The sequence below is a fragment of the Pipistrellus hanaki genome (assembly GCF_964339955.1).
Source record: "Pipistrellus hanaki genome assembly, chromosome: 13".
NCBI lineage: Eukaryota > Metazoa > Chordata > Mammalia > Chiroptera > Vespertilionidae > Pipistrellus > Pipistrellus hanaki.
In genome coordinates, this window is record NC_140515.1 from 36,482,091 (window position 1) to 36,495,746 (window position 13,656).

Genomic DNA, 13,656 nt, shown 5'->3' on the forward strand with positions numbered 1-13,656 from the left:
ACAAAAAACACAAAACATTAAAATGAGAGAAGCTACATTTCAAATTTCTAACCCTTCCATACATACATACAAACATAGGCTTACCGAAGGTGGAATCAGAGCCTCATACACGTGGAGAGCTCCCAGTAGACCCTCTTCAGCTGCTCCACAGTGTGGCTAGGGCCAAGGATGGAGTCTGGGACAGGTGCTGAGACCCTCACTCAAGTAGGTTCCTCCTTGTCCAGCTCTCTTGCTGGGGAAATAAGTTTTCTCAGCCACTGGTTGGGGAGTAAATATAGAGTTTTAGCACCTCCTTGTCCATAGTCAGAAAACAGATCTAAACAGGAGGAAATGCACTAGCAGGATCTCACAGCCTTCCTGGCTGGCTGCATCTGAAGTGGTGTGAATGGGAGCGCTTGTCACCTTGTCTGAAGGGCTGCAGCTGTTCGTGGCTTCTTTGACTTCCGGGTACTTCTGTACACAGTTTCCATTGATGGCCTTGCCAAGTCATCTTTCTTGAGTTGTTCAGTTTAGTACATAAGCATTTTTTTTTTTAAATCAAGGATTTTTCCTGTTTTTGTGGGTTTTTGTTGTTTGTTTTATTTTTTGCCAGGGATAAACTTGGAAGGATTAGTACTTTTAGGATACAAAATCAGACTAAAAAATTATTTTTGTGATGCATCCTGCTTATTTTCCCCTTGGTTTTAGGAGCTGGAAATCCAGAGTGCAAAATTGCAATTGTTTTGGGAAGAACTAAAAATACCACAGCTGCAAGGTAATAAAACAATTGTGATTGAAATCTATGTAGGAGTACAAGTCAGTCTTCCTCCCTATCCGTTTAATTTACTTAAAATGCACCATTTGGGCTCATAAATCATAACAAAATATATTATGATATTGAATGTCACACATTTGTATTTCACTAATTTTTTGCTTAAAGATATATTTAGGACATATTTTAGGAAGTGTTGCTGTACATTCTTCACTGTGGCAATTCCTGTATTAAAAGTAGTTGCTACTTCTCAAAGCTTTTTGGGTCAGATTGCAAGACATAAAATTTTTCAGAACTGTCTGTAAGTAATTAAGTGATATTCAGATCAAACTCTTGAAATGTTTAACACTGTATATCAGTTCCCATTGTTGCACAATGAGAAGCCTCATTTACATAACTTGCACTATTGTTCCAGATCCCAGCCTGCATCTGACTGCTGGATATATTATTTTACACCCCGTTTTAGACATCATTACTTAAGTGATTATATGATGGCAACAACAAAAATGACAGTCATAATTCCACCTAACATCTGTTTTATTTTTCCACTTCACAGACTTCTCCTAACATTTTTTTTTCTTTTGATCAGACACAAACAACACAGCATGATCCTTGTTCCTCTCAACACACCTGGAGTCGAAGTGATAAGGCCTTTGTCAGTTTTTGGCTACATGGGTAAGCCCTCCATCGACACGGCTATGCTGGAAGACTGGAGTGTGTAGTTAGACTGAAGGGGAACAGATTGCATTTTAATGTAGGACATATGTTCTTAGAAGTCTTTTGGACCTAACAACTGCCTTAATATAAATGCCAACAAATGAAAAGAGAGGTGGTGCATTTTGTTTACTTTGGGGAAAGGGTGTATTCCAGGAACAACTCTGACTGCCAGCCTTCTGTCATCCAGGAGGATGGACCAATGTAAAATATAACTAGAAAAATGAAATCTAGGCAATCCACAATAACATTTATTTTTAGCTTTCTTAATCATCCTATAAGAGCTGTTAGTAATGAGTTTTGACTGAATTGAATGCAAAACTTTTCCTTCCTTCTGTCCTTGCATGAAATTTCTAAGAAGAAATGATACCTTTTAAAAATATATATATTATTGATTTCAGAGAAGAAAGGAGAGGGAGAGAAGAATAGAAATATCAATGATGAAAGAGAATCACTGACCAGCTGCCTCCTACCTGCCCCACACAGGGGATTGAGCCTCAACCTGGGCATGTGCCCTGACTGGGAATAGAACCGTGATCTCCTGGTTCATAGGTTGACACTCAACCACTGAGCCATGCTGGCCAGGCAGCAAGGACACTTTTGTTACCTGCCACCCACATCAGGCTCATGACTGTTTCCTTGCTACTCAGGTCATTCACTCAGCGAGTATCTGAGTGCTGAACTGTTCTTAGTGCTTAGTGTACATTAGTGAAAATGAGAGTGATCTCTTATAGAGCTTACATGCTTCAGGGAGGAGACAAAGATTAACTACAAACATGTAAAAAAAAAAAAGAGTACATTAGGTAGCCTGGTGATTATATAGCAGTTGATATTGCTATGAAAAAGTTTATTGAATTTCTGGTTCTGTGATGACACTGGCTTTCTCTTTGTTGTTGTGCAATGAAAATGTGCAAGTTTTGCTCTAGCTGGTATGGTTCAGTGGACAGAGCATCGGCTTGTGGTCTGAGGGGTCCTGAGTTTGATTTCGGTCAGGGGCACATGCCCAGGTGTGGGCTTGATCCCTGGTGGGGGGCATGCAGGAGGCAGCCAATCAATGATTCTCATCATTGATATTTCTCTCTCTTCCTCTTTGAAATCAATAAAAAAAAAAATATTTTTTAGAAGTTCAAGTTTCACAGAACATCTGACATGATCACCTTCTGTGGGAATCGGCTATAGAATGCACCCACAGATGAAGCGTTGGTGAGATGGGGATGAAGAAGCTCACCGAAGCAAGTTGTGCACAGGAAGTTAGGTAGCAGACCAACAGCCTGAAAGACTCCCACAATGTCTTCATAACATCGACTGGCTGCAAATACCCTCCAGTGCAGAGCCTGTGTTAGAATTTTCAGTATGAGAAATCCACCAGCACTTCTCCAACTCCCTATGTCCAAGGCCAAAAGAAACAGTGTGGAGAAGATTGATTACTAACCTCACTCTGACAGGAAAAGGGTGTGGGGTTAGCGTGAGATTATCTCCAGAACTGGGCAGGAGGAACAGTGCTGTAAGACAAGTGTGAATGTGTTCCCAGTCTCGGTGATAAGCCAGCATTTTCAAGAAGTGACACATTGTGATCAAGCCTACACTGCGGAAAACATTCCTGAAGGCCCAGCCTGCTTCATCTCCAGTGCGGAGTCGGCTGTGATAAGAAACTTAAATTACATTGCTCATTTTCAATTTTTGAACTATTAGAACCTTTTTTTGTTCGGAAGCAAAATTTTCTTCAGAAGCCCATATAGAAAAAAATTCAAAGCAGCAGCAATAATAAAATAGTCTGATTTGAGCTGTGGAGCCATCTTCCCCCTTTTAAAAATACAGGATTTTTTTTAAATTGATTTCAGGGAGGAAGGAAGAGACAGAAACACCAAAGATGAGAATCATTGATAGGCTGCAGCCTGCATGCCCCCCGTTAGGGATCGAGTCCACAAACCAGGCATGTGCCCTGACCAGGAATGAAACCGTGACCTCATAAGTCGGTGTTCAACCACTAAGCCATACTGGCCAGGCCTATCTTCCCTTTTAATAGTCCTACAACTCTAGGATAGTTCAAAAGCCCTGGGTCAAATTTATTTTTAAAAACTCTTCTAACTTGGCCGAAACCGGTTTGGCTCAGTGGATAGAGCGTCGGTCTGTGGACTGAGGGGTCCCGGGTTCCATTCCAGTCAAGGCCATATACCTTGGTTGTGGGCACATCCCCAGCAGGGGTTGTGCAGGAGGCAGCTGGTCAATGTTTCTCTCTCATCGACGTTTCTATTGTAGCTCTCTATCCCTCTCCCTTCCTCTCTGTGGAAAATCAATAAAATATATTTTTTAAAAAAACAAAAAAAAATTCTTCTAACTTGAACATTTGATGAGAGTTCTAGGGCATGGGATGCTAGGGGCTGGCTCAGGGCTCCGATCTACCTGGGAATGTCTGTGACATATGAGGCTTTTAAATCCTACTGTCTAAGTAATTATTCTTCAGATTAATTATATGGAACTATTTTTTTTTTTTGTTAACTCATTTTGTTCTTTAAAATTTTATTTTCTATTTGATAGATTATGTGCATGGAGGACATTTTGAGATCCATTTTAATCAAGTTCGAGTTCCGGCCACCAATTTAATACTAGGTGAGAAAAGTTTGCAAAAATGATTCTACTATATTGTGTAATAAATATTTCCAGGTCTAAATACGGAAAAGACATGAAGTCTGCCTTAATTTAGATACTCTCCCTCTTACTCCATTTACAAGGGAATATTATTCCACTTTGTGGATTTTCTTACATGGAAAAATGTTTTATTAGAGTGTTTGATTGTGGTTTTGTATCACATCAATTGAAAACATAAACAACTATAGAATTCAGAGCCACACGCTTTTTCCTAAAACATGACCTCCATGCCTCTGTTTAAGAAAACCTCAGAACTCTAAATTCAACTCTTACAAACACGTTAGAAGCATAAATAACCTAGAACACTGTGTGCCTGGAAGGACTCCGCCCTCGTGTTTACTGGAATCCTACCCTCCTTCAGAGAATTGCAGATGGCACCTCTTCTGGAAGGCTTTAGTGCTCCCCACCCCATCCACTCTGCAAGACCCAGGCCTGCCAGGCCGAGGCTACAGTCTCTTCTCCTTCGCAGCCTTTGTCCTCCACATCCTGTATTCCCACCCACCCGGTCTCCTCCTCTTGTCTCTAAACTCCTGGTGGCTAATCTTCCTTTGTAACATCGTGGCACTAATAAATAGCTTATGCATAGTAGGTACTCAAGAGTGCTTAAATTTGATCACAGTGTTTAATGATGGCGATTTAAAAATCAGAGAAATCCAAGGTTCTGTAAATGTGTAATGAACCTAATTACAGAACTGACTTTTTTCCTACCAGAATGTCATTTATATTGAAGGGCAGCTCATCATTTTCTCAGGATTTGAGTAACTAACACAAGGAATGGGCTGCAGCTACTTTGCTCTTCATGTTTCTTTCTCACAGGGGAAGGAAGGGGATTTGAAATTGCCCAAGGCCGCCTTGGGCCTGGCAGAATCCACCACTGTATGCGGACTGTAGGTCTGGCGGAGCGAGCTCTGCAGATCATGTGCGAACGGGCGGCACAAAGGGTGGCCTTTAAGAAGAAACTGCACTCACATGTAAGGATAATTATTTACTGTTTCAATCTGTTACAGCCCCGTGCGCTACACTAACTTGGAACCAAAGCAGCATTTGGTCAGAGAGAGATTTCTTCTACATAAAACACAGTGATTCTTCCCCCCAAAGTACATTTATGTCTGTATTTAAATATAGTCTGCTGGGAGAGATTTCTCTTTGTGCAAGATTAAGTAACTTCAACACTTCAGCACAGAGTGCGGACCACCCTTCAGCTTTCTCAGATTCTCGTTCTCTAGAGATTCTGGAACATTATACTGTATGTGGACATGAGAAGGCTGTCATAGGAGGAGGGACTGCTTTGCTTTTGACTTTCTGGAAGAATTAGTATAGATAAGTATAAAGACAAAGGAAAACAGCTTAAAATTCAGTGAGAGGAGAGAGATGTAAAAATGAAATGGATGCTTCAGGAAGAAGTGAGTTCCCTGTCACTGGGAAATGTAAGTAGACAAGGAACCAATAGTTGGTGGGATATTCATGATTTTTAAAAAATTCTCTCTATAAATGACATACTACTGAGTCTGCTGTTTACAAAGCACAATCAAAATTAGAGAACATTTATCATGAGAGAAGGTATTTCAGATTCCTTGAAAACCTTTTTTTTAAGTATATATTTTTACTGATGTCAGAGAGGAAGGGGAGAGGGAGAGATAGAAACATCAATGATGAAAAAGAATCATTGATCGGCTGCCTCCTGCACGCCCCACACTGGTGACTGAACCACAACCCAGGCATGTGCCCTAGACTGGAATCGAACCTGGGACCCTTCAGTCTGCAGGTTGATGCTCTATCCACTGAGCCAAACCAACTAGGGCTGAAAAACTCTTTAAGGCAAGTAGGATATCCAAATCATCCTCATAAAACCCTTCTAAGTTTTAAGAAGACAAAATTATCAAATATTTAATACTTACAATTGCTGACATATTAATATAACTTACATTGTGACAAATTTTACTTGTGTTTGTTGGACAAATATATTTTAGGGCATTGGTTTCCTTGTAGATTTGTTTTTCACTTTAAGCTTTTCTGTAGGCTATCTTTGCTTTTTGTGAAATATTTTCAGCAATATATTTAGTCATAGCATTGTTCTTTTGGAAAAACACAGCCTGCTTTGTGGCACACACAGAGGAATCATGCCTGGGGAACCCCTTTAGTACATGGCCGGGGCAAGGGTCCGGAGGTAAGAAGGTGTGAATTTGGGGGCCGTGGATGCTGCTCCACACTGCTGCTGGCGTAGTAGCCACAGAGCTGCTCATGGCACCAGCTATCACTTCTTACGCTTTCTCCTTCCAGGACTGCATCCAACCCCTGGAGCAGGGTGAAGGGAGGACACAGAAAGGTTGGGGGACAGCATCTTGAATACACAAAAGCACTCTGCTCGGTTGTTGCTTTCATGAGAGACGTTTCAATACTGCACTACAGGGACATTTCCCTCCTGCTCTTTAAAATTAATGTGTCAAGTAGAACAAGCCTGGGCTTTTCCAAAGTATGACTTCCTGGGACCTTCTTGATTTGGCAGAAGTAAGAAAAGATGTGTAAGCGTATCAACAAAAATCCAGGCCAGCCTTTTCTTTTTTTCTAATTTGTGAAAGTAACGTTCGTTTTCCCTGAATTTGGAGACTCCTTCCAGCTGCCTTCTAAACATTCCAGGCGCTAAAGCTAGCAGTCCTGTATTAAAGTTCTGTCTTAATAACTAATCTGGCAATTCCATAGAGCACTCAGTTTCTACCCACTGAATCCTTTTCAGCAAATCCCCAGTCTTAAGAGTCCCAGCTGCACACACATTCCTTTGTGCTGAAGCTAGGCAGCCAATTCCTCTGGGTCTGTCTGTGAAGTTAGGATCCCGTTTCAGACCATCAAAAAGGATACTCAGCACTAGTGGCTCATATGAAGTTGTCAGTTCAGAGCTTGTTCCAGCCTCTAGGGTAGAGCCATCTAATAGAAATACATTGTGTCACAAATGCAATGTAAAATTTTCTAGTTGCTACTTTTTTAAGGTATAAAGAAATAGATGAAATTGATTTTAATAATTCTATTTAACCTAATATATCTAAAGTGTTATTTCTTTTTACTTTAAATCATTGATATTTTCAATTACTGGTGACATACAATATTGTATTAGTTTCAGGTGTACAACCCAGTGATTAGACAGTATATAATAACTTAGTGATCATTTTGATAAATCTCATACCCATCTGACACCTTACATAATTATCATATGCTGTAATTCACATCCCTGTGACTATAACTATCAATTTGTATTTTTTAATCCCTTCACCTTTTCCTATTCAGGTCCTCTGCCCCTTATATAATTTTTTTTATGTTGAGCTGTTTAAGTTTGGATATTAACCACTTATGGGCTTTATCATTTGCAAATATCTTCTCCCATTCAGTAGGTTGCCTTTTTTTGTTTTGTTGGCTTTTGTGGTACAAAAGCTTTCAGCAATTTGATGTAGGCCCGTTTGTTTGTTTTTGCCTTTGTCTTTGTCCCCAGGGAACATACCCAAAAATATTGCTAACATCAGTATCAGAGTTTACTAGTTTTTTTTTCTAGGGGTTTTACGGTTTCAGGACTTACACTTAAGTCTTTAATCCATTTGAGTTTATTTTTATATATAGTTTAAGAAAGTGGTCTAATTTCATTTTCTTGTATCTAAGTTTTCCCAACACCATTTATTGAAGAGATTGCCTTTACCCCATTGTATATTTTTGCCTCCTTTGTTGTAGATTGACCATATAGGCATGGACTTATATATGGGCTATCTATTCTGTTCCATTAATCTATATGTCTGTTTTGATTACTATAGCCTTATAGTTTGGTATCAGGTAGCGTGATACCTCCAAATTTATTCTTTTTTCTCAAGATTCTTTGGCTATTCGGGGTCTTTTGTGGTTCTTATAAATTCTAAGATTTGTTCTAGTTCTGTGAAAAATGTCATTAGTATTTTGATAGGAATTGCATTGAATCTGCACATTGCTTTAACAATATTAATTCTGCCGAAACCGGTTTGGCTCAGTGGATAGAGCGTCGGCCTGCGGACTGAAGGGTCCCGGGTTCGATTCCGTTCAAGGGCATGTACCTTGGTTGTGGGCACATCCCCAGTAGGGGGCGTGCAAGAGGCAGCTGATCGATGACTCTCTCATGGATGTTTCTAACTCTATATAAAAAATCAATAAAATATATTTTTTTAAAAAGCAACAACAATATTCTTCCAATCAATGACTATGGAATTGCCTTCCATTTTCTTGGCATTTCTAAGTTACTGGCTTCTTCAGCCCCAAGTCTGAGATACATGAGGCAAAAAGAAAACCCAGGGAAGTCACCACCAAGTAGTTCTTTTAGTCTGAGGTTCCTAGCACGTCTGCCTTCTCTCGGCCTTTCCGAATCCTCTTAAGTATAGATAATGCCCCAGGTTTTTAGTTGTACTTAGCAAGAGCAACAGGGTGAAGTACATCTATGCCATGTTCCTGGAAGTACCATTTTCACAGTCTGTGTTGCTTCTCTATAACCCAAAATGCAGAGCTGTCTGGGAAAAGCTGGACTGGAGAGGGCTAAAGTGGAATCTCCTTCACTCTGGGCCTTGGGATACAGTCAGGCATGTATCCAAAGCATATAAATATAACAACTTAAATGAATTGGATTAATTCCTCAAAAGCCACAACTGCCAAAATCATGAAAGGTAAAATAGATCATCTTTATGGTTCTACAACTAATAAAGAAGTTAAATCAAATGAATAAACTATATATATATTCTGGAAGATATATAGAGTAAGGCTTGGAAACAGCCCTTGGACTAGACTAGTGTTTTCGCCAAACTACTAGGGTGCATTACATGTGACATAAGACGCCAGCTTATCTCCCTCTTTTGCTGCCTTTGGCTCCCCTGCAGGAGGTTGTGGCTCACTGGATTGCTGAAAGCCGCATTGCCATTGAAGAGATCCGCTTGTTGACTCTGAAAGCCGCCCACACCATTGACACGCTGGGCAACATTGGCGCTAGAAAGCAGGTGAGGCCCTTGTAGCAGCCATCTGTCAAGCCTGCTCTAGATTCTCCCTCCCACTGGGCACTGCAGGATGTGTGGTGCCTGGATGGCATTCAGAAGCTTCTCTACGATTTTGGTTCAAATATTATAGATGTATGACACTTGCTTTAGGGAAGGATTTTCAGGATGCAATGTATCTTCAGCGTTCTTTTGTTTTGTTGTTTGTTAATCCTCATCCAAGGATATTTTTCCATTAACTTTTAGAAAGAGTGGGAGGAGAAGAAATACCAATGTGAGAAAAGACACATCAGTTGGTTGCCTTCTGCATGTATCTAGTCTAGATTCTAGACCCAGGCTGGGGATCCAACATGCAACCGATGTACATGTCCGTGACCAGAATCCATCCTGGGATCCTTCAGTCTGTGGGCCATTGCTCAATCTGACTAGGGTTCTTCAGCATTTATATACAGCAAGAAAAAGTAGGAAACCCTAGATTTTATACTGGGCTTGTGATTGTATGCACTATCTCCCTTTCTGCTAGCTTTGTGGCCTTGGGCACAATATCTAACCTTTCTGCTTGGGGCCTAGGGTTCTGGTGAGACGTGGCCAAAATGATATAAAATACACAGCACTGTGTATATGTTTCATAAAACATCTTGACCCTTCCTTATATGAATTAAGAACATGATCACTTATTTCTAAAAGCCAATCAAGTTGCTAAGAGAAACAGATTATTGAAAACTCTTGAACTTATTTTATGATCCCTAAGGTGATGAATGTAATGTATCAGCTGCCTGAAATTCTTTCTGAAACAAGGCAAGGTATAAATAAATAGTGACTTAGAAGAGATAGCTCTTTTCAGAAGATCCTATTGAATGAAATAGGGCATGAGCTGCATTACAGCGGACTTCTCCGTTGCCTTTCATCAGATCCTGTTTTAGTGGTGAATGCCTGTGGAAAAGTTCCCTTGTTATCTCAAAAGAAAACACTGATCCTATCAAATTCTGCCACATGGTGTATTGTCAGAGAAAAGGACATTCTTTCTGTATCTTGCTTTTGTAGATTGCAATGATTAAAGTGGCCGCCCCTCGGGCTGTCTGCAAAATTATTGACCGGGCCATCCAAGTGTGTGGAGGTGCAGGTGTTTCCCAGGATTACCCTCTGGCTAACATGTGAGTAGGTGCTATTTCACAACTATCTGCATTTGATAGGGCTAGGAGTTAAAAATCTACAGCTGCCTTGACACTGTTTAAGAAGAAAAAGATACTAACTTACCTTAAAGTATAATTGAATGCTAAATAAAGTACTAGTTCTAGACAGACTGCATGGGAGGTCAGTGCCAAACTGTCTAGGGTACGTTGGTACTTTAACCTGTTATCCGAGCGGGACCTATAAATACATCATAAACACTATCGGGAACGGGTAGGATATATGAATACGTCCTTGAAATATATGTTACGCCCTGAGAGGGACGGTATATATTTTTTAAAATATATATATTTTATTGATTTTCTTACAGAGAGGAAGGGAGAGGGATAGAGAGCTAGAAACATCGATGAGAGAGAAACATCGACCAGCTGCCTCCTGCACACCCCCCACCAGGGATGTGCCCACAACCAATGTACATGCCCTTGGCCGGAATCTAACCTGGGACCTTTCAGTCCGCAGACTGACGCTCTACTGCTGAGCCAAACCGACTTCAGCTGTAATCTTTATAATTGTTTGTAAAATTTATAATTTTTTAATTTGATGTTTCCATTTTTTGTTGGTATTCTTTTCTATTTGTTTGTAATTTTGTATTTTACTTTGTGCTTTATACATAAATAAATGAAAAAATATATATTTATTTTAATTAAGTATAAATAAAAAAATAATAAAAATAATATAAAATTAAGTCCACTGGGTGTGACGTATTGACACGTCCTAGTGAAAGAGTATGCGCCCATTGTACGTTGCGTAATTAAAAAGGGAACTCCCCGGTTAACAGGTTAATATAGAGCTCAGTACCAAAAAAAAGAGTTGCTCTTATGATTACAACTAGAGGCCTGATGCATGAAATGTTTCAAGAGTAGGCCTTCCTTCTCATGGCTGCCAGGACCAGCTTCTCTCTGGCACCCAGAACCCAGGCTTATCTCGTAGCCCTGGCTTCATCTGGAGGAATGTCCAATCTAATTAGCATATTATGCTTTTATTATTATAGACTAGAGGCCCGATGCAATAAATTTGTGTAAGAGTAGGCTCTGTAACTGCCTCGATCCCGCAGCTGCAGTCCTGGCTTCGTCTGGACAGCCATTCAGTTGATTTGCATATTACGCTTTTATTATTATAGATGACCAATGTACTCAATTATGTTACTTTTACACTGGGGTTCATTCTGCACCAGGAAAAAGAGGAGGGGCAAGCAACAAGGCCAAAGGGAGCCCTGGGCCAGGCTTAGGTACAGACTTAGGATGGCCTACCACCTCCACAGGGAGGTCTCGGTCCACTTTGCAGCAGTAGCTGCCAGTGGCCATCTTTTGTTGATCTGGTTGCTGGGAGTCAGGAAGGAATGGATACCCACCTCCACTGCCACCACCTCTCGCACAGGAGCAGTGCCCCATCAAGTTCTGATCTTAAGAAAGCTCTAAATATACAGTGTTATATAGTTATGCTTGTGGCTTACCTAAGAGATCTCTCAGTGCTAGTATTCTAATAACCTACAGCAAACTGAGACTGAGATTAAGCCCGCTGCTCTGGACCATGTCCCAAGGGAAGAACTTAAAAGGGCATTTCAGAAGTCCTCGAGCTATGCTCTTATCACTGCCTTGGTCAGACTTTCAAAATTAATGGTTTTGGCTTAAAATCAGATGACTGGTGTGAAAGCATCATGTTCCTCTCTGATAACTCCTGCCATCCCTGTTTTTTGTTTTTCCAGGTATGCCCTCATGAGAACTTTGCGCTTAGCAGATGGACCAGATGAAGTCCACCTCTCAACAATCGCAAAACTGGAGCTTGCAGACCAAGCCAGGAGCCTGATGGCCAAGATATAAGGAGGCAACACCCTCTCATCTCAACTGCCTGGGATTCAGAATTTGAATCACATTCTGTTTTTGGAGCAGTTTGAGCTCAGAGTAATTACTCATTTTTAGTAAAGATTTGAGGATCTTTTTTAATCAGTGGGTTTAATCATTTCAAGAGTCACACAAGATTACATTAAATAAGAAATTCTAAAATGGTTATTCAGTCTAATACCTCTTTAGTTGTTGAGTGTTTAAATACTAAATGTTGATGACATAATGAAATAAATTGGAAAGCTAACGCACAAGCATAATATTTTTACTCTGATTCTCAATAACTGCTCCACTTCAATAAATATTCAATCATTACTTCATAAGAAACATGGTGGTATCTCCTTTTTAATACCTATTTAGGGGTTGGTTTAGCACTGTGGAGTCACTGGAGAAAAATGCATGACCAATGGGTCATTTTAGAGTTCATATAAGCTTCATATTCAACAAAGCATTTATACATAAAATCTGAATGCAGTTTAAACTTTACTAGAAAACATGGCATATTATGAGAAAGTCTGTATATATAAAAGCGTAATATGCAAATAGACCAGATAGCAGAACGACCAGTCGCTTTGACATGCACTGACCACCAGAGGGCAGACTCTCAACACAGGACCTGCACCCAACCAGCAGGCTCTGATCACCCAATGGGGAACAGAGAACTGGGGGTGGGGAGCAGTGCTAGGCCAAGGTTGGTGTGGGTGAGCAGGGCCCCAATCACCCCCCTGGTCATGCCACACACAGAGGGTGACCGGCGGGGGTCAGGGCCAGCTGCCGGCAGCTGGGGAAGATTGGCCCTGATCACAGCCCAGGCCTAGAGACCCTACCTGTGCACAAATTTTGTGCACCGGGCATCTAGTGTAAGTATAAATATGTTGATGGGATAATGAATAGTTTAAGGTATAAGAGAGTTATTTAATTTTGAGATGAGATTAAAGACAGTCTGCTCTGAATGATATCCTATTGAGAGCAGACTTCCAGTGGCCCTTGAATCAGCTCTGTTCAGTATGGCAGCCTTTGGCCACATGTGACTCTCAAGCACTCTGACTGTGGCTAGGGTGACCGAGGAAGTGTTTTATTTTTTTAAATTCAAATCCATTTTTAACTCACTCACTAGAAAACGTTCAAGTATGCTTGGAATAACTTGGTATGTGAATGGGTTTTTCAAATGTAAATTTTATGAAATTTACATTTGAATTAAGAAATAGACTAAGTATAGGCTCTGATCAGTGTTGCTCAGTGGCTAATGCCCTGGGACTGAAAGGTCTTGAGTTCGATCCCGCATGCAAGAGGCAACCAATCTATGTGTCTTTCTCCCCCTGCCTAAAATTTAGTGGAAAAAATGTCCTTGGGTGAAGATTTAGACTAAGTATGAAATAACACACCAAATTTTGAAGACTCAATACTAAAAGTATTAACTTTTCTCACAGTAATACTTTTATCTGTTTTATCTTTTTAGTATGAAAGCCATTGGAATAGTAACTGTCAAGTTTCTAAATTTTTCAAATGAAAGTACTTCTAA

At 40.4% G+C, this 13,656-nt stretch overlaps 1 protein-coding gene across 1 annotated transcript in view; it reads left to right on the forward strand.

The window, feature by feature from the left end:
• Positions 1-12,461, forward strand: part of ACAD11 (acyl-CoA dehydrogenase family member 11) — a 56,803-nt gene extending 44,342 nt beyond the window's left edge. The window contains exons 14-20 of the mRNA XM_084902124.1: positions 688-754; positions 1,341-1,426; positions 4,004-4,075; positions 4,931-5,085; positions 8,992-9,108; positions 10,147-10,256; positions 11,999-12,461. Coding sequence (XP_084758250.1) covers positions 688-754; positions 1,341-1,426; positions 4,004-4,075; positions 4,931-5,085; positions 8,992-9,108; positions 10,147-10,256; positions 11,999-12,113 — 722 coding nt within the window. The 3' untranslated portion in view covers positions 12,114-12,461. The remainder of the gene's footprint in view (positions 1-687; positions 755-1,340; positions 1,427-4,003; positions 4,076-4,930; positions 5,086-8,991; positions 9,109-10,146; positions 10,257-11,998) is intronic.
• Positions 12,462-13,656: the final 1,195 nt, after the last annotated feature.